Genomic DNA, 25,000 nt, shown 5'->3' on the forward strand with positions numbered 1-25,000 from the left:
ACTCCTTTATCATCACAGAGGAGAGGGAGTCCTGCTTTACACCATGTGGGATCTTTAAGAATTGTAAGAGAGCAAGTTTAGAATGGGTTAAATGGGTTTTAGGAAGTGATTCAAAGTAATTATGTTCAACATTTTCATATAAATAAATACATTTTGCTACTCTATCGCTGATTGATACAACACAACAGTGATTCAATCTATAGCCGGTTCATGAAAGCTTTAAACACCCCAGCAATAGAAAGTACTTCAGTAAAACAGACATTTATTGATATGAAAATGTCAACGATCATTACTTTAAGCTGACAGACTTTTCTCCAACTCATTTCCATAAAAAAAAATAAAAAAAATCATATCCATGTTACACTTGAAGATAAGTCAACAGCAAAGTAGAGCAACTGAAGCACACGACCGACAAAACAGACTTGAGAAACGCCGCTGCCGAGTTTCTGAGAGAGACGGAAGAGACAAGAACAGAAAAGACAAAGTGACTCAGAAACAGGAGACACTTTATTTCTCCTCAGGGAAAACTTTCTATTCATCCGTCCTTTTCATTTCAGCAGCCGCGAATAGATGAAGACACACAATCTCTTCTCGGCAGCGGCGCTACATCGCGACGACACACACCCCAATAATCATCATCATCATCTCTACATCATTTGACATCATCTCAGCCGTCTTCGCAGAAATCAGCCGTTCACCCCTAAAAGACTCCCCCTCCCTCCATAAATAAACCTCCGCTCCCTTCGCTCCTTCCTTCTGTTTTGCCAGCAATGACTCCTGCGTGGATGACAATGTAATTGCATCCTCATCTCTCTTCGGTTTAATGGGCTGTCAGGTAGCATCATTACACAGTTTCATTGCTTCCAAGCGCAACTCGCATATTGACAATAGCTGACAATATGTGTGTGTGTGTGTGTGTGGAGAGGGAGCACAATTTGAGTCCTGTGTGGGACCTCACAGCTGAAAACGCCTGAACCTCAATTACGACAGCCTAACTCAACTGCTGTGCGTGTGTCTTCTTGCATTCCTAGACTTATGAGGACCAAATGTCCTCACAAGGATACAAAGTTGAGGAAAATACTCCAAAGTTGAAGATATTTTGGAGGACTTATTTAAAAAAGGTTTTCATCATGTGTGTCTCTGTAGGGAGGAAAAAATAAAGACACACAGAGCAGATGTGGGAAAAGATCTTTATTGTTTGGGACACACTGGAGCAGGTGAGTCGTACTGTGTCTACAGCAGGCGAGGCTCAGGACCGGGGAAGTCAAAATCTTTGTTTGTGAGGAAGTTCTGCTTGTTTTATGGAGCAAATTACTTCCAAGATGGGGCTAAGCTTTTATCTAGCTTAGCAAAGAGAGCGTTGAATTTGCACAAAATGTCTGTGGTGTATAATTTCTACAAATTCTCCAAGAAAGAGAACAGACATAATGTGCAACACTCATGAAAACACATATACATGTATTGCTATTGTAGATATGTGCATCTGCCTTAAAAGCCATATCGGTGAATCTGTTTATAGGTGTTTTAATCTAGCTGTTGTTGTTGTTGCCCTTTTGTCTCTCCTACAGTATATAACTCAGAGACATGTATGTGCAATTTAGTCAAACGTGGTGGGCTCTTACCCTCTGACCCCCAGCTGGGGTCCCGGTCCACTGCGGGTCAGGCGGGACGTCCGGTGGCCAGGCAGGAGTCCTGAGCTGGTGCCGGTCCTCTACCAACACACTCTGGATGGAGAGAGTCAACAGGGCAGGAGGATTTCCAGTCTGTGGAGTTAGGAGACTTTTGGTCAACGGTTCAGTGCTTTGTGGAAATCTTCATTGTACAAAATGTTTAGGTCACACACTTATGTTCCTTCTATTATCTTCCATGATCTTTTGTATTGGGTAGAACCCTTCCACAAATTACTATCCAGACTTATCAAGCTTATTTTAGCTTTACTGCACTGGCAGATCATTTTACCGGTTTCAACGAATTTTACTTTTTTTTTCCCAGGAGAATGTAACTTGTTTCAGGACTTTTACTTTACTTCATTGTTTTATGATGATTTCTTGAAAGAAGTCATAATGGCATGAATCAAGTGAAATTTACTGAAACTGCCAGTGCAGTGAGAGAATTTGACTAAAAATATCATGAAATAAGCTTGATAGGTCTGGAAACAAGTTAAAATCACTGGACAGCTTGTTATTTTTTGCAGTTTAAAACAAAATCAAAAATGAAAAAGTTGAAAGTAAGTAAAACTCACAGATATGAATCACATGATCCAACAGACTCCCCTGCTGCTTCCTCAGAGGCAAAAGGTCGCTGGGAGGAACAGCCGGGGTTTATATAGCCTGCCGGGGAAAAGGGCGGGCAAGTTCCCTCCTCCTTACTATCTGATAGGTCTAATCGAGTGTACAGCTTGATGAGGAGTATCCCTATTGGCTAGTTGGATGAGCTACATTCTGGTTGGTCCATTCCAATTTGAATTTTCGGAGGGAAACTACAGGCTAAAGGCGGAGTAAGGGAAGGGCCAATCGAGACTGAGTGGGCTAGTAATGACATCAGTGGGGCGTTTTAACAACATTTCCTGTATAGGTGTGTTGGTAAGGTGTCTGTTTTGTAAGTCAACGACCCGGGTTCAAGTCCCAGCCGGTCCCTATTGGCTGTCTGAACGAAGCCTTTGAAGCTCTGGTCCAATTGAATCACCTGTGTCACTAAAACGTCTCGTTCAGAAGCTTTTGCCATCTGTCTCAGTAAAACACCTCCCAAGAGTTTGTGTTTATGTCATTAAACAAATAATGGAAATGTGTGAAATATATTACGTTTATTGCATTGGCTTAATCAGACCCTTGAAATATGTATGCCCACTCTCGCATAATCAGATTGCTCATTAAAAGTGGTGTGAGATAGCAGTAGATATGCTATAGCTAGCGTTTTGGTGTATGAGCAAGACGTCTTTGAATTTGACAGCTGACAGATGTTTGTGTGACGCAACTAGACCTGGGTCCAAAAATTATCTGAAATGCAAAGTTAACATGAAGCCAGGTGGGTGGGGTTTGCCTTTTGGTGTAATTCTGTTTTTGAGTAGGCAGGTTATCATTCAGAGAACAGTATTTTGGCTTTCAGACGACATTCTCTGATTGGATTATTTTGGCCTGCTGCTAAATATCCTCACATGTGACAAAGTCCACCCATCTGGCCCTTTAAGCACGGCAAAACGAACGCTGCAAAACAAGAAAAAGCCCAACAAAGTTTAGTATGTGGTGATTACATACATTCACACAAGTCTTTTATCTATAGATATCATTTAAGGAAATGCAAAACAAAAATGTCTGTTCCTCACTGTTACTCTCAATTGTATTAAACAAATATTAAACGACAGCATCTTTGTAACAAATCTGATCATTTCTCTCCATTATTAATATTAATGATAATGATTATTGAACAAGTCAATAGACCCAATGGGGTTCAAACGTGTCTCTTGTGTGTACACCTCATAATGCTTCCCCACAAAATGGTACCTTACTTTTATTTAAGTTTAAGTTTAGTGCTTTAACTCAATCCACATCATGTACCGTTTCTTGAGAATGAAAAAGCCGATGTGTGTCAAGGGTTTCAGGTCCTGTGACACATGCCGTTATAATTTAGCACAGCAGGGGGGGTAGACGGTTGCTGTAGACTCAGCTTGGCTTTTAAGCATCAGAGGAGAATAAATTTGCCTTCTTCTCTCTATAAAGGCTGCTGCTCTCATACAATCACAGCACAGTGAGTGGGAGAGTGGAGGCGGGCCCTCTGTGGATCTCTCTGGCAGATATGCATACAGGCACTATATGTCTGAAATGAACGAAAAAAATCATTTGGTTGCTGCTTGACAGTTCATGGAGTAACTTGGACTAGGTTAAAAAACTGAAGTCTGTTAATTTCATTGTGGGTGGCGAGATACAACTTTGATGAGCCAATAAGCATTCAGCTCAAGGCGTTTCCCATCATCCTTGGAGTTGTACAGCTAGCGGAAAGCAACTGCAAATTGTGTTTTTATTCTATGTATCCTTCATTTTACTTCTTCTTCTTCTTTACTTCTATCAATCTTTGTGAAGCACATTGTGAAACTCTTGGTATGATGTGTGTCATACAAATGAAACTTGATTTGACTACAAACGTGTGTATGCAGGCGTAGTGAAACACTCATCAGGGAAAAGAAATGTAAACCATCGTGTGTATTAATTGCAGAAAGCTCATCTGCATCTGGCCTGCAGCGGCTGCCGTCTTCCCCACATTGTCTCTTCAGCAAACAGTGGAGGAGAAGTAATCAACTTTCCAAACAATGCAATAATGTTGTGCAGATTATGCCGCGCTGCCAGGGAATAATAGACAGATCTGAGATGAGAGCCGGGATCAAATCACATTCATCAGCAGCGAGACGGCTGTCTGAGGCCGACTGCAATAAGATTTCAGACCAGCGAGCTTGTCAGTGTGTGTGTGTGTGTGTGTGTGTGTGTGTGATAAGGAATGCTTATGTGATGCTTGTGTGGGTTGCGTGTTTGACAGGACTGTACACACTATATATCCTATCTCTGTGTTTATATTTCGAAGAAAAGTGCTGGTTAATACTCTTTGCGCTCTCAAGATGTTTTTATGGTTTCGGTCCCAAATGTGCGTACAGAGCTTGGAAAAAGGGAATTTATTATGTATTCTGCACCTTCTGCCTGGAATATGTTTCCGAATGACTTAAAACTTAACGAGTTAATCTCGCTAAATGCTTTTAAATTCAAAATGAAAGAATTGGCGGCTGATTCGAATGTCACTGTTTTTAATTAGCAACTTTCTCATCTGTGTGTAACTTTAAAATGTTTTGTTCGTCTGTTCTTCTGTTCATGTATCTGTTCTTATTGTCGTACTGTAGTCTGTCTGAAACTACTTGTCTTTATTTGTGCTGCTGCCCATCTTGGCCAGGTCTCCCTTGAAAAAGAGGTTATGGGACTTCCTGGTTAAATAAAGGTTAAATAAATAAAAATAATAAATAAAATATAACCTGCTCACGGAGAGTAGGCTAGCTAAATAAGTTACGTTTTTAAAGTGGTAATCTGTTAGCCTGGTATGACCATCCTGATCACGTGACCTCACATCCTGTTTCGCTCCACGGATCAGTCCGGACTTCCAGCCGCCCACATCGATTTCAGTGGGCGGGAGTACTTGCCTTGACAGACAAACTCCTTCAGCCAATCAGCGAATCCAAATTCAAATCCAGTCGGAAGAACGGCGAAAACGTCTTTTCCGCCGAGAAACTCTGCGAGTGCGTACTCTTGTTCTTGTTTAATTGTTGTTATTGAGTCTATTTCGGCAACAACTGCACTTATGTCTGTGTTTACTCTGCTAACGTTAATGTTAACGCTCGTTTCTTCAGGAGACGCCGTTACTGTTTTACCAGCGGCGGCCTGTATTTCACGTCATCAACTACGACGCAGTCCCTGATTAGCCCGGTTACGTCATCAACTACGACGCAGTCCCTGATTGGCCCAGTTACATTGTAATTTCAGGAAATTGATGTGGGCGGCTGGAAGTCCAGACTGATCCGTGGAGCGAAACAGAATGTGAGGTCACGTGATCAGGATGGTCTTACCAGCCTAGTAATCTGTGAGATCCTTGCTCTATTTTTTAGATGCAAAGCACCTCATGGATCCATAAAGTGACTGACTCACATATAGGTTAGCCTATCTGCCCCCTAGTGGCCGTTAGGAGGCACGGCAGTGTCTGCAGACGACACACTGAACCAGGATCAGTCATTCGCCTCCTCTCTGCGATACTGCTGCACTGTGTAGGCTGCTCCCAAATAAAAACACAAAATAAAAACATGCGTCTGTCTCCATCTCCGGTGCTAAGCGTTCATTGCTGTGGTGTTTGTCTGTGGTGCCTGCTGAGGTCAGTACCTCATCTTTATTCATTGAGTACAAAAACATTGATTTCTTTTTTCCCCATCGTCCCGTCCTTCGACTGAAAGCAACAGGTAGGGCTCAGCTGTCGGTGCAATTAACCCTCTCAGAGTTCATTCATTCAACTTTTCAGGCAGCCCAGATCTTCAGGTATGTCATCAGGAAAGAAATCAGATTTCAATTGAAAACAGCGCGATTAAATTTTATATTTTCATTGCGTTGCATTTCTGGGTTTTGAGTTTGCGTTTATTGAACAGAAGTAACCAGGGCTTTGGAGTGTTGTGGAGTGTTGTTCTATTGATTAGGTCAAAGATGGATTGACAGTCAGCTCCCTCTGTGTGAACAGAAGTGGACACGTATCAAGTGTCCTCGCTGGAATGTAACATATTACTTAATAAATTAACTTCCATTACCAACTTGGCATATTTGGCATAACTTTTCACCTAGTAAACAAACTCTGATGGATAGCAGCTGTCCCTCTGCTACCACATTGTGTAGAACCAAACTGGAGCCAGTATCAATGGAGAATGTCTGACAATGCTGGAAAGTTATCTTTTCATCATGAAGGAACACAACAAAATTTTGAATCAGTTTTTTTTTTGGCATATAGTGAGTGTAGCGGATACTACTTAAAAGATCAAATTTTTTACTGGCTTTAGTCAGTTCTTAGCACCACCATTTCTATTCCACCCGCGGAGGACTTATAAGTTTTTACCTCAATTTTACCGGCCTGCGCCACATTGATCCTGCATTAGCCTACACCAGATTCACCTTCTCACTGGATATCTGCCACTTGGAAAACCACAAGCTTACCAGAGTCCAATCCACGCAGCAGGCCCAGTCTTTGGGCCTCTGTCGGTAAGTTTTGCCACTCGGACTATTCCTACTGCTCTGCCTATGTGGTACTGCTTTCTGCTCAAGACACATCGCCGCGGTGGGCTCTGGTTCGGAGTGCCGTTCTGGGCCCTTCTTCCTGCCTTCATCCTCATCTGACAGCTGTTGCTAGCTAACTCCTAGTCCAGATTTCTGTCCTACAGAACACCACCGCTGCCGACCTCTCTCCCCTCTCTTTCAGCCTGCTGATCTACAATGCCTCCACTTACCTCCCCTCCTGACTGCATCGGCTGCCTCTGTCTAAGCCAGAAGATTGTGGAGCTTGAGGGCAGAATATCCAAACTCCATCAAATAAGGGAGGGCGGACACAACCCTCCTATGGCATGGCTCCTATACCTCCAATGCCCAGCCAGTCCCGGCGGAGGACCCCTGGCCGAAGTTAGGTGCAAAGCCCAAGTCAGTAGTCTGCTCTATGCCCGAGCCATGGACTCTTGTCCGCGGTAGAAAACTGCAGGGAAGGTGTTCTCTTCCTTCCTTTAAACCAAACTCACTCCAGCTAGTTAACCGCTACCAGGTCTTAGATGTGCTGGAGAAGCCTGCCTCTTCCCAGCCTGGTCCCCCTCCATCATCTCCCTCGCCCAGGAGCAGCTATGTTCCACGCTGAAAGAGCAGTCACCGGGTCGCCCCCCACCGTCCTCTCAAGCTGGCATCCCGCTGGACCGACAAGCGCACCAATCTGCCGCCTCCCCCATCCATTAGCTTATTATTGGCGATTCAATTATAAGGGGTGTGAGACTTCATAGGGCACACACACATTGTCATTGTCACACATTGGCCTTCACCCAAACAGAGCTGGCTCACAAATTTTATCTGTTAATTTATCTTATCACTCTCTCTCCCCATTCCACTGGAAAACATAGCATGTCCGCTCACGACGACAACTGGTCCGTTAGGGATTGATGTCCCCTGGGTCCCAGTCTCTATCCCTTTGGTTCCACACCTACTACGCATAGCTCTAGTACTGGGCTTGGACCATGTATAAATCCTTCTACCTCCTCCAAAACCGGTCCGGAAACTGATTACTGTTTCTACTGTTACGACCTTGATGTTTATAACGTGAGGCCAACTGGCAGGTGTGTAGACAACCTGATCCATTCAATTAAGCATTCCCTCTAGGATTCTTAAGTTCTGTGATGCGGTTCAATTTGGCTTATTAAATGTAAGGTCCATTGCAAATAAGGCTTTCGTATGTCAAGACTTTATCTCTTCAAACGAATTTCACTTTTTTTATGATAACTGAATCCTGGCTAACTCAAAATGATGCTGCTACTCTTTACCCTTGAACTTCCTTTACCTTCACCAACCGAGACTGTCGGGTCTTGGAGGTGGGGTAGCTGTTTTCTATGAGGATATATTTAAATGCTCTAGTTTGACTCTGGGTAGTTTTACCTCATTCAAATCTCTTGTTTTTATAATTCATGGAAAACAAAAACTCTTATGTGTTTTAGTCTACAGGCCCCCTAAATCAAGTACTAATTTTTTAGATGAATCTTCTGAGCTACTTTCAATTATTATGCCAAAATATGATAAAATCTTGATTTTAGGTGATTTTAATATCCATGTATGTTGCCAAGCAAACCCCCTAGCCACTGAGTTTTTAAATATCATTGAATCTTTTAATTTAGTCTTAGCAGTCACTGGGCCAACCCACACTTTGGACCTTGTCCTGTCCCACGGTCTTTCTGTAAACAACCTGCAGTGTAGAGATGTTCCTTTCACTGATCACGAGTGTGTTCTCTTTGACTCAGTGCTCCCCAACCTGGATAACACTAACTGTGCCCCTGTGCGTTCACACATTTTTGATTCCTCCTCTGCCAGGAAATTCTCTGAAGCCTTCTCCTCATCAGTTGTTGAGATGGCACCTTCACTAGACATAGACAATCTCCTGAATAACTTCAACTCAACTTGCTCATCCATTCTTGACACCATTGCACCCTTTAAACTGAGAAAACCTAAAAAATCTTCCTTACCCTGGTTAACTGAAAATATGTGTGCCTTAAAGAGAGAGTGCAGAAAAGCAGAGCGCAAATGGAAGGCTTCTAGCCTCACTGTGCAAATTTTACGGGTCTGCATGAAAAAATTCAACCTGGAATCTAAAAATGCCAGAGCTTGTTATTTTTCAAACCTTATTGATAAGAATCATCAAAACGTTAGGGCCCACTTTGCTGTCATTAGCCGTGCCACAGATGCTCCACCTACTGCCAGTATTGATTCTACCATTGAGAAACCATACCATTGAGAAGAATTCTTAAACTTCTTTGTGAACAAACCTAATAATATTAGAATGCAGATTACTCCTGCTACTCAAGATGTATCGGCCTCTACACAACACTGCCACCTCTCTTAATGAGACCATAGCTAAAAGGAAACCCTTGTATTGGATGTCCTGCCTACTACACTTTTAAAAGATGTTCTTGAATTGGTCAGCCCACATCTAAAGTATTAGAGAAAATAGTGGTTAAACAGTTAATCTCCTTTATGTGCAGCAACAACCTTTTGGAGACATGTCAGTCTGGCTTTAGAGCTCTACATAGTACTGAATCAGCTCTTCTCAAAGTAATGAATGATTTGCTCTTAGCTGCCGACAGAAATATTGGTTAGTTAGTTAGTTAGTTAGTGGTACTATAATGATCTCAAATTGATAGTTAGTTAGTAGTGTCAGCTAAATATTTTCTGGAATGAATTAAACAACATTCACCACAATGCACTTCCTGCAGGTACATTGGGAAGAGAAGAAATGGCTCCACCTTGTGGTAGAGAGTTGCTTTATTCAAGTGTTCAGGCTCTTTTGTTATTGAACCTTAGTTATGCACATAACTGATTATTATTTATAGTGTGAATATTACAAAATAATAATTAACCAACAATACTGGCCTCACACGGGGCACCATAAAAATATGTATAATCCCACGTGGGTAATATTATTGTAAGGAATATGAATCTTTACACACAGTTGCACTGATTATGAAGAATTATTATTTGAAATTAATTTCTAATGAATACAAATTATGTACAGGTGTGTGTGTATGAACACGCATGAGTGTGTGTGTGTGTGTGTGTGTGTGTGTGTGTGTGTGTGTGTGTGTGTGTGTGTGTGTGTGTGTGTGCATACATGTATCTTTATCTATAGGCTATGTGTGAACACGCTGGGCACACAGCCAGGTGCTTCTCCTTTGTTAGAAAGAGGAACAAAGGATCATAAATCACAGGCCTAGGTCTCCCTGAGTTAGTAAACTGAACTGAATGAAAGTTTTAGGGATCCTATCCAATGGAATATGAGAATAACAATATATTCTTTGATATTAGATTAGATATAAGGTGAGTTTTTTATTACAATTTATTCCATTATGTATCAATATCCGTATATTGTCTATGTATATGTGTATGTGTGGCAACTTTCGTGCCAGGTTAGAACAACATGATCTGATAATGTGAAAGCACTTTTGCTTCTAACCTGTACATCTGTAAAGAGATGTTTTATCTTTATGTATTGGTTGAAGTATTGTTGAAGTAAATGTTCTCTTGTTGTAATTATTTGCATTTTTCTCTGCTGTTGCAATGACCCATGAGGGATCATCTCATATCCATTATTATCCAATAACAATGGTTATAACACTACTATTCTTTGTTATGCTTATAATGTAGTTTGGTTCAACAGTGGACTTTTTAGCCAAAAGGAAAAAACTAGCCAGCACACAGAGTTCAACTCAGGTCTCAACTTTATTGAATGCTTTACTCAGGGAGAGAGCAAACATATCCAACAGGTGTCAGGGTAAACATGCTTAACCAGAGTCAGCCAGAGCGTCATCACTATAAGCACATATTGATGAAAGAAATCTGACATTGCCTACATCCCCAGATCTTCCCAACCAGGAGGGCTTTATCTCTCTAAACATCACCTCTGCAGCATCTTCAGTGTCCAACAAAACACTGTTAAAACTGACTCTATCCTCAGAACACCTGGTGATAAAACTGACCCTGGGTTAGGGTTAGAAACAGGGATGATCAGAGACTTCCTGAGTGGTGCATGGTACTTAAAAAGGAAAAAAAAAAAAACACCCTCCTCTTGTCTTTTGAAAGGATAGTGGTACTGTTTTTTGTCTTTCTCCCAACTTCCCAAGAATAAATGGAACCCCATGATCACTTAAACATACTATGAGCAATTCCTAAATTAAGTAAGAGGCATTTGAACTACCTAATATCCCACCATAATCACCATGATATATTAAACATAACCAGTTATGCAAATGAGATTCTTAATTAAGCTAATGAATGCAGTAATTAACAGATATTTATGTCAACATACTTGTCTTAACATAACACATGAAATGAGTATCTTAAAGATTAGTTTAAACAAAGAAATACATTTTTCTACATTAATACGCAAATTTGGGAGCAAGGTGCTCCAAAATCTAAGCAAGTCATCTACTCTACAGACAGATGGTGACATGGTGACATCATGTCCCACACACCATCTGCCATGGTGGTGGGCCATGAAAAAGAAAAAACATATTATATCATATCATATCTACTAACCTAGAACATAACTAGAAGCTAGAAGCAAAAGCTCAATTTAAGACATTGGGTTTAAAAAGTTACCCGTGTTATCACAAGGCTATGATGAGGTGGGTGTGTTAATGGGAGTCAAGGGATAGTGATTGGAATCTCCGATTGGATTATGTTTTCTGTTTTTTTTGCTGAAATATAAGTTGGATCAAACTATTGAATTGCGTTCTTAATTCATAAAGACAATGTCATTATTGTTATTATCGTTAAATCATTTCATTTTCAGCACCAGGCGGGCGCTGTCCACAGCTATTGATTGTACTAACCGTTTCACATGGTCGCACCGCCCTAACTTGAGCTTTTTTTAAGGGGGGGTAAATTCTTTATTTGGACATTATATTGGGGACTCTCATAGTTGGCCCAAGACTGTTAAATGTAAAAAAAAAAAAAAGCATTCTAAAATAATATGGGGGGGGCAAGAAATATTTCTGGCGGGCCACTCATGGCCCGCGGGCCCCCTGTTGCCGACCCCTGTCCTAATCAATGTGACACAGGGTCACATAGCAGGATGGTGACGACACATGGAAGGCAGCGTAAAGAGCCTGGGTGAATCTGTACTGGAAGGTGTGGATGTGAGTCAGTTTCTCAGAGCAGACTTGGTAGAAGGACAGAGTGCCAGCATGCCAGTCTAGATACACTCCTACTCGTTTGATGGCAGAAGTGGCGAGCACACTAGCTGTTTCCTTCCCTGCATGATAGATATGGAACATTTCACCGTAGAAGTTTGAATGCGTCAAAGACCAGGAGTTCTCATAAACTCCAAGTGAGCAGACGGGACGTATTCCGTTCCTGCTGATTCCTCTGTCCGTGACGCCTACATTAACATGACCGGTCCACTCTACCTCCCAGTAACAACGCCCAGCCATCGCCTCGTTACACATCACCTGAGGGTAGCTGTCGAATCTCTCTTTGTTAGCAGGATACAGTTGTTGTTTTTCATCAAACGTCGCCTTTTTGTTGCCCTCAGAAAGTTTGAGATGGTTATTTGCTGTGTTTAGGTCCATGGTGAGATCAAAGGCATCTGATGGAGAGACCAAGACACAATATATTACTAATCATCCTCATCACCATTCACAATGCAATTCACAACAATGATGCACTCATACTATGATTTTTATATTTCTATCTAGTCCCTATTAATATACATAGGCATATTGGCTGTGATTCTGTTTTTAGCACAGAGCCTTTTTTGAGCCCTTTTAAAGTTGATTGTATTTGACTAGGTATGACAGCTAAAAAAGTCAATAATTATGAACATCTGGTTCGCAGACATGTTTTTAAGAATTGCCCAAAATGGAGCATCTGTAGGGGCATCAGGAATGGCCAATCAGGTTTCAGGAGGAAAGTACTTTGTGTAGATTATGTTTTTTACTTAAACTGAAAAAATGCAGAAAGAGTAACTTACACCAGTGTAAATGTGTTTTGTCTGTTAGAGTCTCCACAGCAGGGATTTCAGGTCTTGAAAAATCATCAGTGACCAGAGAACCTTCCCTGTAATGGTAGATGCTTGCTCCTTTGTATTTCTCATTTGCTATAGCTGCTACAAGGAAAGAGACATAGTTGTTGCTTTTCATGGCTCGAGCAAAGTCACGGAAACCCTCGGCTTGTCCTCTCATCTTAGCTGACACTTCATTTGAGAAGCACCACTGGTCCTGTGTAGCTGGCTTGACATCCTGAATGCTTCCTGAATCCAAGTAGTCGGCTAATACCTTAAGGTAGGGATCATCACCTTCCAGGGAGGTGAAAACAAAGCAGATAGCATGCTCTAGTTTTGGAGTGAAAACCTCTCTGTCCAGCTCTTTCTTAGTTTTGACAATTTTTGTTTTTGTTCCCTCCATCATGTCCACACAGGACCTTACGATATTGATTTCTCTCTCTGCAGCATCCATCCACTCACTTAGGTTTTTGTTGCTGAATGGTGACTTCTGTCTTTCATCAAAGAAGTTTGCTAGCGCACTCTCATCTTCTTCACCCCCCCGGATGGATGGAAGTTTCTTCGCCATGGTTTGTCGGATGTTAAATGTGTAATCATTACACATGTTTTTGAAATTGCTCATCTTTTTGTAAATCTGTGGAAATTGTTTCACTACGTTATCTTCCAGAGAATCGTTGCACCTTATTGTCAGTTCACTTATGTCTTCTAGAGCATCCTGAGCCTTCCTCACTAATCCAACGCTGATCTCATTGAACAGCTGAGCAGCTTTGGGATCCAAATCCTTCAAGGGCATCAGCCAGACCTTCAGTGGAACAGCATTCTCTCCGCTTTCTCCCAGTAGTTTTGGAAGTTGCTGGTAGGTCTTCACTGCATCTTCAAAAGTTGTAGGATTGCTTTCAAGATGGAAGTCCCCATGGAACTTGCAGGAGAAATTGTTGCTCATGGATTTTTCTTCGTCAGTCATTTGAAATTCAGCTTGCCCCCCAATTTCAACAGTGGGAATCTTCCTTATTATCGCTTCCATGCTGCCCTGGATGTCCTGAACATTGCTACTCTCTGATTTGTTACTGTCAAATACAAAGAAAGCATTTGCCCCATACATGATGCCTGAGACTACATGTGTTGCCAGGCCTTTCTCAAACACATCTGTATACTGCATTTTCTCACTTCCAAGATGAGCCATTGACAGCTGTTTGAACTTTGTGGTAGCTTTGTACTGAAGTGTTACTCTGCTCTGATTCTCAAATTTCTTCGTATCATTCAGATACTTGGCAGAGCCTTCAACTTCAACCAGCCCACCCAGGAAACTGGCTCTCAGAGAAGCCTCCACATTCAAGAGATTAGACTTGTCTTCAATGGTGTCAGATGCAGTGATTTCAAATGCACTGCTGTGTTGAGAGCTATCAACAGTGTTCTCTTCTAGAGATTTATCATCCCACAGTGTGAAACCTAGAGAGAATGAAACACAGCTGTCTGTTAAAGCAGGAATAGCAGGGCATCAAGAACATTCTGTTAATAAACAGTAGCACAATCCTAATCTGTATCTCTCAAGAAAGCAGATTGATTGGAGTAGTTTGTAGGAGACTGAAATACCAAGCATATATACTCCAAAGAAGTTGGTACAGTCTTAATTGAAATCTCAATAGATTTTGGCTATTGAATTTTTAATATTTTTTTCCACATAACTGTATACACTGTAGCTGTTTTCCACTTTCAAAGTAGAACAAAGTCTAGAAGTAAAAGAAATTTTAATATATGTTGTGCCTGTACACTAAAGGTACAAGGCAGTATGTATTACTGTGTAGTTTGGAGGCCAATTCCAGAGAAGGGGAAGAGAAGCAAATCAACAGATATGTAAAACAAAGGCAGGTTGCATATACAAGATAGCATGCAATGTCTGAAAATCAGTTTCATTGCACACATTTACAATGCTAACCCCAAGTAAATTAACATTATTTATTATTATTTATTTATTAATTAGTTTTATTATTATTACTACTAAAAAACTCATATTAAAGGCATGGTGTTACTCCACCTATCAAAATACAGTCAAGACATCTCTCTATTTCAGAAAATTGCTGCATTCTTTGATCACATGAGATAATAAATTATATACTTTCACCAATGCTTACATAGTATAGAATTTATAATTCACATGTATGCTTAACTGCTAACTCAGTCCTAATGAAATCCAAATGGTGCACCATTTAATTCAAGTCTTTATTCTGGTTACTAAATTGAAGAATTCTATCAGATTTTCTACTCTGACTTCTCTGGACATCTTGATACCTTGACTAGTATAAAAGTTTAATTATCTTATTCAAATGTAGTCTCAGCCAAGTTTTACCTGGGATCAGTCTATCTTTCCGAGAGTCATACAGCATTCCTAAGGTGAAAGGCCGACCGAGGGCAGCAACCGCTGTGGTATCTGAGGCCATGTCTCCAACCTGGGGGGAAACATCCAACAACATGGGCCAAGCCAATAAGACACGGCCTTCAACATTTGATGAAACTATCTGAAGTAGCACTCTGATAGTCTCACAAGCCAAACAAGTAACACAGAGGGGAAGACAAAAACATGAGAGAGACGGACAGATGGAGACAGAGTTTGTTGCGCTTAGAAATATTTCCCAGTCTAAAATGTAAAGACAACAATCTGACAGGTTTACAATACATAGACTGGAGATCAGTAAAAGTCCTAGTTAATATATTTCTCTCTTTCACATCCTGTCACTGCACTCTGCTTCCTGCTTGTCTCTCTCTCTGACAGGATTACAATACATACACTAGAGTAAATCAGTCTATGATCAGTAAAAGTCTCTCTCTCTCTCTCTCTTCTCCACCCAGTATGTTCTCACCTAGAGAAGTTGTGATGGTAAGCAGAGATGCTTGCTGCTAGCGAGTCTTATCGGCTTCAAGCTGGAGCTTCCAGTCTGATGATCTGTGATGTTGCATGACTCCTTATATCCTGTCGGATGCCCTCTCCTACTGACCCCTCCCCCTGACACCTTCCTGCACACCTGTAACCTTTACATAATTCTGCTGGACTTTTTCTCAGGCTTCAAAGGGTCCTGGCGGGGCACAATTTGACTAATAACTGTTTTGCACATTTTTCATTTTGCATCCCCTGATATAGTCAAATAGTTTTTTTCAACAGTGTAGAGGACATTGCTCAATTTTGCATGTAAAGCTTTTTCATGTCTGTTATGGTCTGTTATGAGGTGAATTATATGAATATCTCCATGATTCTTCAAGCTGATAGGTAATTAAAATAATTAAATTTGAACAAAGCAACAAGCTTCATTACATTCATCACTGAAGAACTCCTCTGTCATTTAGTCTATAAATACAACTTTTGCTTGTCTTATTTTTGTTCTCTAATACCTCGTATATTCCTTCTTTACTCATGCATAGGATCTTATAGAAGTATACCTTGTGCCATGTGTTGTTTTTAATGTTTTACTTTGAATTTGTCTTACACTGGTCTTCTGCTCTTTTTAGTTTAGTAATTTAAAACAGATGATTAATAAAGTTGGTAAAATAGAATAAAGCAAGCCACCAAGGAGCAGGCGTTTGGAAGGCAACACTAAATGAAGTTCCCGATAGCTGTGTTCTGTAGAGCTACCATTGGGCAGCTAGTAATGGCACAGCCTTCTAGTCTCCCTTTTGGGCTTGGTTGAAAGATCCGTTTTCAAGAGGAAAACACAAAAATCAGAGAAGCAGAAAGCGGAAGTAAGACATGTCAGCATGGTGTTAGCAAATGCGCGTTAATATGAAACAGTGACTGGAAGTTCTTAGAAAATGTAAAAGTTTTTAGTCTGATCTGAGCGTTCTGATGCAACTTTTTACAACACGATTGGCAGCCTCATGTTCACAGTGATGGATTACCTTTACTGATTGAATTAGGTTGGAATTGAATGTGAGTGAATGAGCCTGAGAGGTTTGGCAAAACTGGTTTAAAAATATCTGCATGTAAAAACTGCCACAGTTAATATTAAAGGGAAAACTTAAAAAATGAGCAAAAACTCAAATCACACAGGATTTGTCCTTTAAAGAAAGCTGCTGCCACCATGTGCAAACCAATTACAGCACACATGCTTGTTTTCCAAAACCTATTCCAGAACCTCCGCCTTCCACACCTGTTCTCTAAATTAATCAGAACTAGACCCAGCTACGTTATGCTTTATCTTTACCTACAGCTAGTTCATAACATTACCCTATCTTTTCTAACCTTGCTGTCTACCAGTTCAGAAACCAAACTGTACAAACTGTCGTAAGATAAAGGGACAGCTGACCCTCCTAGCTTCAAATGGCCTGCTCAGCAGTTCTGTTCTGAAACTTTATCACAGATGGGAGTCTGAAGAAGATCAGTGTTTTTCCATGAAGACAATCAGAAAATTAACACACTCTTTATTCAAATGTGCACCTGGTTTTCCATCATCTGTTATAGCCTGTCTGCGCCCTCACCCCACCTGACCCGACACACACACAGTTAGCAGCTTAGCATATTTTTCAGTTTGCACACCATAGTAAAATCCTGTTTTTTTCCAACAGGGTCACATTTCACAAGCTTTTGTCTTTTATGACCTGATGTGAATGCCTCTGTCATTTAATGCCAAGTATGACGTCTAAGTAAACCTTTTGTATGTCTTCTTCTGTTGTGCTTATCTTCATTTATTCCTAAATAACTAAAATGTGTATGTAACTTGTTTTCCTTCTCTGCTGTTCTGTGAAACACTTTACAATTTTGTTTCAAAAGGTTTTCTATCAATAAAGTTTATTATTCTGACATCCCAAGTGCCATTTGTTATCAATAAGATATCAAATGTTCAACCGAGGTCAGATGGATGCAGTTTGGTGGTTTCGGTGGCTTCGCTCCTTGTTATGTTTAATATCTGTGTGTACATTTTCCACATATTTGATCAATTTCAAGGATATCAGCATTATTTTTTCAGTTATCAATAGAAATTGTCTGACAATGCTGGAAAGTTATCTTTTCATCGTGAAGGAACACCACAAAATATTGAAGTGTTTTATTTGGTTTTATTTAGTGAATCGCTGTCGCACTAACCTCCTAGCCGCTAGTAAATCAGTGGTGCAGTCTTAGTTAACTTAGAAGTCTACTGGGCAAATTTTAGAAAGTGCAAAACCTTTTCCAGGCAATCTCAATGTCAGAATATTAATAAACATTATCTATAGAAAAGCTTTAGAAATAAAATGGCAAACTGCCTCACGGAAGAGCAGAGAAGGAAAACAAGGTACAGTCACATTTAAATTTTTTAGCAACCATTTAAAATAAATAGAAAAGAAGTCAAGTCAACACAATTCAACACATAAAACATAAGACATACTGTATATAACACACAGATCAAAACAAACAAACATGAGTCTAAATTTATGTATCAACCACTTTGCAACTAGGCAGATTTTGCTCTGAGAATTCATAAAATAAGACACGCAAAAAGATTTACTTAAATGACTGAGGCTTTGATCAGGAATGAAAGCTGTCAACTTCTTCCAATTTACTGGTTTAAATTATCTGTCAGCTTGAAGAATCCTTGAGATATGAACATAAGTCACGTCAAGCAATAAAATACATGCATGCTTTGCAAATGTGATCTTTGCCACTCTCTGCCCCGGGCCGCATGGCACTCCGAGGGAAAGCCAACAGGATTTTACTATGGTGTGCAAAACAATATTCTCAACTGCTAATTATCAAATTGTGTGCAGCCACGCTTTGAAACTCGTCCTGAGACAAACTCCAGGAGAATTATGTAATCAAGGGTTCATTGGTACATTTCTGTGTGTGTGTGTGTGTGTGTGGAGAGACAGGGAGAGACGTGGGTGCTGCAGCTCTCTGCCAAAAAATGGCATTTCAGTAACAAACTCAACGCCTCGCCCGTTGTAACTGCCATTGTTAACGCAGTAGAGGTTTAAGATGCTTTGGACTCTTCTCGTACACGTGTCTTCTCGCCAAGCTAAAAGATCGGCTTTTAAACGAGCTCTGATCAGTGGCCGAGTCTACAAGCAGCAACCGGGTATCCATGACCCAGCCCCAATACACTGGTTGGGTGGAGATACTACGCTAGATTTCACTGACTATGTGAGACCGCTGTCGTATAATGAATGGATACTACTCCAAAGCCACGAGAGGACTTTTGGGAAAGGCCTAGATACCAAATTGCTTCAGGACAAAACAAACTATCTGTCCTCCGGGGAATCTGGAGAAATGGAGCAAAGTGGTGTCTACCCTGACCAGAACTTTCTAAAAGAACGGTGTATTTCCCGCGTTACACGGGGATGGGAGACCCTACGGATTTTCACTGCTGAAACTGTCTCGAGAATCCTGAGAAGGTTTCCCCTAAATGAAAACTTCCCAGTACAGCCTCGATCACTAGGCAGCAGAGAAAGGTATGCAAAGACAAACTGAATAACAGCTGTTTCCCCGATCCCCCACCCAGTACTAGTAATGTCGCTGATGTACAGAGCTACTACAGTCAAATGCCAAGCCCCACCTTCTGTACCACTGACCACGCCCCCTTGGTGTGAAAGCATCGAAATAGCAGCCCCAGACACCCCTCCCTGACACAAGCAACTTCACAGTTGATGAAATAGATACAGTCCTGTCTACTCTCCCAAATAACAAGGCCAGTGGCTATGATGGTGTCACCTATGTTTGAAGTAAAGTGAATCATGGGCATAATGGATGGAGGACGCTGGCTTTGTTTTGTTCGCTGCTTCTCCATGTGAGCCTTAGTTTGAGTCCGACTAGTTTCCTTTCTGCGCTCCAGCAAGCTTTATTGACTAACTTTAACTTTTCTCTAGTTTAACTTTGTAACATCTCTCGCATTTCTGTATGGATGGATGTTTTTACCTGTTGGCACTTTCCTGCAACACAGACTTTCGTATCCGAGCTGCTCCAGTCTACTGGATCCTCCTGTCTACCATCGCCCAGCGCTACCACTGCTACTGGCAGCTCCTTCCCGGACAACTCCTCAACTGTCCTGGTGCGGTTAGCCCTTGTTGGCTGGGACCGCTTTCTCTCAAGTTAGCCGGTTAGCTAGCAGCCTCTAAGCTAACCAGAAACGAGCAGGTCAGCTCCCTGCTGTCAGCGGGCCACGAAACAGGATACTCCCGTCTCTGCTCAGCCACTGCTACATGCTCACCTCCACCCGCCGCACTGACCACATCACCCCTATCCTCCATGACCTCCACTGGCTCCCGATCAAATACAGGATACACTTCAAAATATTACTCACCACCTTCAAAGCCATCAACAACCTGGCCTGCAGACGCTAACCTACTCCAAACCATCAGGACAAACCCCCCCCCCCCCCCCCCCCCCAGCCACATCCGAAAGGCCAACACTTTGTCATCTTTCAAAAAAGCCCTCAAAACGCACCTTTTCAGTCTTGCTTTTGACCTCTAATCTTCTACCCCTCCCCTCTCCCCCTTTCCTCCTTCTCGTCTCACGACTCACATTTTTTTATATTCCCTTTCTTTTTCTCATCTATTTTTATCTTTTATATATATCTCTATTAAAATTGTTTTATCCTGTGTTTGTAAAGCGTCTTTGAGCACTGAGAAAAGCGCTATATCAATGTAAATGTAATGTATTATTATTATGAGACTCTGAAGGCCACTAGACCCTGGTCCACACAAGCTCTCACACACATATCGAATGCCTGTCTGATCAATGGAAAGGTGACCTCATACATAGAATACCAATACCGGATGACCCATCTACATGGAGAGATATTTCCTTCCTGCCTTCTGTTTATAAGGTTTTCATGAAATGGCTGCTCGCCCGCATCCTCCCATGGTTGGTGGACTCACGTATTCTCTCCCCAAAACAGAAAGCATATATTGACAGACAAGGTGTGAATGAGCATGTATTCTACCTGAAAACTGGAATCGATGACTTCAAGCATGAATCATCCAGATTTTACACGGTGTTCCTGGACTTTAGAGACGCCTTCGGTACAGTAGCACATAAGGTGATGCTAAGTGCATTAGAGGAAATACACCTACCTCAGCCTTTTGTGGACTTAATATCTGTGCCCCTTTACATGTACGCTCCCCCAACCCCGTACAGGGCTGCGCTGACGATGTCCACCAGGTCCCATCCAGAGAGGAGCATGTGATCAAAGACATGCTAGCACGGACTGACAAATTCTTAGATTGGTCTGGATTAGAAGTCAAACAAAATGTGCTGTGACAACCGCTGGTACAAAGCCAAATCTGCCCCCCCCCCCAACCCCCCCCCCCTCCATTCTGTAGAAGTTGATATGTCCTTGATTAGATCTAGAAATCTAATCATGGTTTGGCGGCAGCACACTCGCACTTGTGGATCTGTGCTTCCATGGATTTTGTATACTGCCTATTAACTCCGTAATTTATTTAACATGTTGTGTTAAGAGTTTTCCTAGTAATTAAATCGTCAATAAAGAAATATGACTTAGTTTTGCAATATCAGACTAAGAGTGAATTTATAATTTAGACTAATATGTAGTAGTACTTGTTGTCAATCAACGAGAGCCATAGTCTCGCCCCACTTAATCAGCCAATTACCGTCCGCCACATAAAGCATTTAAAATGTGTGTGTCGGATGGGGAGAGGTGGGGGGCGAAGGGAAAAGCAGCTGAAGCTGATCAACACCTCGATATGAACATGATTCACATCAGACCATAAAAGACATAAGCTTTTGAAATGTGATCTAAACCTGTTGGGGGAAAAACCAACAGGATTTTACTATGGTGTGCAAACTGAAAAATATGCTAAACTGCTAATTATCAAATTATGTGCCACCATGCTTTGAAACTCGCCCTGAGAACTCAAACTCCAGCAGAATTATGTAAATGTTACAGGTGTGTAGGAGACTTTTCATGAGGACAGGTCTGTGTGTGTGTGTGTGTGTGTGTGTGTGTTTCAGGTCAGGTGGGGTGAGGGGGCAGACAGGCTATAACAAATAATGGAAAACCAGGTTCACATTTGAATAAAGAGTGTGTTCATTTTCCGATTGTCTTCATGGAAAAACACTGATCTTCTTCAGACTCACATCTGTGATAAAGTTTCAGAACAGAACTGCTGAGCAGGCCATTTGAAGCTAGGAGGGTCAGCTGTCCCTTTATCTTATGACAGTTTGTACAGTTTGGTTTCTGAACTGGTAGACAGCAAGGTTAGAAAAGATAGGGTAATGTTATGAACTAGTAGCCTGGTAAGACCATCCTGATCACGTGACCTCACATTCTGTTTCGCTCCACGGATCAGTCTGGACTTCCAGCCGCCCACATCGATTTCAGTGGGCGGGAGTACTCGCCTTGACAGACAAACTCCTTCAGCCAATCAGCGAATCCAAATTCAAATCCGGTCGGAAGAACGGCGAAAACGTCTTTTCCGCCGAGAAACTCCGCTAGTGCGTACTCTTGTTCTTGTTTAATTGTTGTTATTGAGTCTATTTCTGCAATAACTGCACTTATGGCTGTGTTTACTCTACTAACGTTAACGTTACCGCTCGTTGCTTCGGAAGACGCCGTTACTGTTTTGCCAACGGCGGCCTGTATTTCACGTCATCAACTACGACGCAGTCCCTGATTGGCCCGGTTACATTGTAATTTCAGGAAATCGATGTGGGCGGCTAGAAGTCCAGACTGATCCGTGGAGCGAAACAGAATGTGAGGAATGTGAAAAATGCAGTTGCGGCTGTTCTCACCCAGTTAGCTACGCTGGTTAAGAGACAACAGAGGAGTCTGAGCAGAGTCATATTCTGGAATTTCGCAGCAATATTTAATCTAACTCAGCAGAGACTATAAATCTGGATCCTCACAGCATTTATGTCTTTCCTTTAGGCCTCTCACTTCAACATGCAGAGAGCACAACGCACTATACAATACAGTCACGACAGTGTAACAGTTACACTGTAAGTCAAGACAATAGCTCAGTGGAAATAAAAGCTCAATGCTCATATCTATTTATATCATGCACAGACAAGCCAACAAGCCAGGACTGAGATAGCTGTGCAGACAACACTCAACCTTAATACATTTCTAGCAAATAGTAAAGCAATGTGATTTTGGCCTCACAATATGTAGCAGTTAATGCTTAAAAAGATCACATTTAGAATTGAGTAAAGATATGAAAATATAAGGTTTTGGAGCACCACCTCTTTAGAGGAAAGGAAACATTGGTTATACAAATCAGTCGTTAATCCGAAAATTGTGAGATGTTTTCATTTCAGGGATTACAATTTGAATAAATTACAGATTAAGTAAAATATATACAGAAATGTGTCCCGATGAGAAATTGTGCATTGTATCATTGTTTATTCACATAATTACATAACCTGACTTGTGAGTCACAACACAAAGTGGACAAATGCAAATTGATGCATAACAGAAGAAATTTTAAGGACAAGAAGACAACAACAAAACAGAGCAACTCTTCATACAATGTGTGAGACTATGTCTTATTGGCTTGGCCCATGTTGTTGGATGTGTCCTCCAGTTGGGTCACATGGCCTCAGACAGCTTGCTGGTTGCTGCCCTCGGTCGACCTTTCACCTGAGGAATGCTGTATGACTCTCGGCAAGATGGACCGATCCCAGGTAAAACCTGACAGGCATTAGAATGAGATAATTAAACTTTTCTACTTGTCAAGGTATCTACTCTGCACAATTCTATTTATAGAAATGTCATTTCATGTGATATAATTCTTCAATTTAGTGATTTATGATAATAATAATAATAATAATAATAATGATGATGATAATAATAATAACAATAGCAATGATATTATCAATAATAATAATTATATTTTATTTAGTGAAACCAGTACTAATATATAGCTAAACCAGGGCTGGCACACTACCTTTGTGCCCCGCAAAGGCAATACACCAAACCTAAAAACACTAATGCTAAAATGTCAAGACCATCAACAAGCCAAGATCTTAGCCAAGCAAGAGCCCGTTCAAATCTTGCTGCTAAGAAAATGTTTGTGTTGTTTGCAGTTCATTACTATTCTGCCCTGTTGCAAACCACTTCGTACAGTTTGACCTTTTTAACAAAACTATCCAAGAACAAGTTAGAAGTTAGAAGTTTGAAACTCTGTCATCTGACCAACTGACCAACGACCACCACCAACACCATTAACACCACTTGGTGTTAATGTGGATTCCAATCTCAATTTTAACAACCATATCAATAGCATTACGAGAGCTTTTTAGCTCTTTTTAGTTTTTTAGGTTAGAGTACTGCAATGACGTTTTTTACGATTGATTTTAAAATGTTGCTGCTTGTCTATAAAGCACTAAATGGCTCCAAAATACATCTCCGACCTGCTCTTAGGATATGAGCCACCCAGATCTCTTAGGTCATCTGGGACTTGTCTGTTAGTTGTTCCCAGGGTGAAAATCTGGTGAAGCTGCTTTTAGTTATTCTGCTCCCAGTTGATGGAATATATTTCCAGATGCACTGAGATGTGCTCCCATCACCTCATTATCATTACAACATTCCAATATTTCTCTGTGGCCTTTTACTATTTTAGGAGTTGATTGTCGTTACCTATTTTATGTTTTTTTTTTCCTTTTTGATGTCATTTTACTGGAATAAGTATGCATTTTTTGTGTTTTATGTGAATCACATTGGAGTTTTTTCATTGTCATCAATTTGTTCTATCCTTATCTAGATCCATCTATTTGCTGTTGTAATAACCCAATTTCTCCATGAGGGATCATTAAAGTTTCTCTTATCCTTTATTATCCAATAAAAAAAAAAAGAAAAGAAATTGTTGTATGATTATAATGTGCTTTGGCTCCACTGTTTTTTCAAAAGGAAATAACTAACCAGCACACAGAGTTCAACTCAGGTCTCAACTTTATTGAATGCTTTACTCAGGGAGAGAGCAAACATATCCAACAGGTGTCAGGGTAAACATGCTTAACCAGAGTCAGCCAGTGTCATCACTATAAGCACATATTGATGAAAGAAATCTGACATTGCCTACATGAGTGAACTGACAATGAGGTGCAACGATTCTCTGGAAGACAAAGTAGTGAAACACTTTCCACAGATTCACGACAAGTTGAGCAACTTCAAAAACATGTGTAATGATTACACATTTACCCTCCGACAGACAATGGCGAAGAAACTTCCATCCATCCGGGGGGGTGAAGAAGATGAGAGTGCACTAGAAAAGGTCT

The 25,000-nt window shown here is 41.0% G+C and overlaps 1 protein-coding gene and 1 pseudogene across 1 annotated transcript; one reads left to right on the forward strand and one right to left on the reverse strand.

Moving 5' to 3' along the window:
* Positions 1 to 11,845: 11,845 nt before the first annotated feature.
* Positions 11,846 to 15,242, reverse strand: LOC139918598 (neoverrucotoxin subunit beta-like). The gene is made up of 3 exons (XM_071908025.2): positions 15,152 to 15,242; positions 12,775 to 14,253; positions 11,846 to 12,390 (listed from the first exon to the last, which is right to left on the reverse strand). Exons 1-3 carry the CDS (start codon positions 15,240 to 15,242, stop codon positions 11,846 to 11,848), a joined length of 2,115 nt encoding a protein of 704 aa, XP_071764126.1.
* Positions 15,243 to 23,316: 8,074 nt separating this feature from the next.
* The window catches only part of LOC139918722 (stonustoxin subunit alpha-like), a 2,884-nt pseudogene continuing 1,200 nt past the window's right edge, over positions 23,317 to 25,000 (forward strand).

Source organism: Centroberyx gerrardi, chromosome 20, assembly GCF_048128805.1.
Source record: "Centroberyx gerrardi isolate f3 chromosome 20, fCenGer3.hap1.cur.20231027, whole genome shotgun sequence".
Lineage (NCBI taxonomy): Eukaryota > Metazoa > Chordata > Actinopteri > Beryciformes > Berycidae > Centroberyx > Centroberyx gerrardi.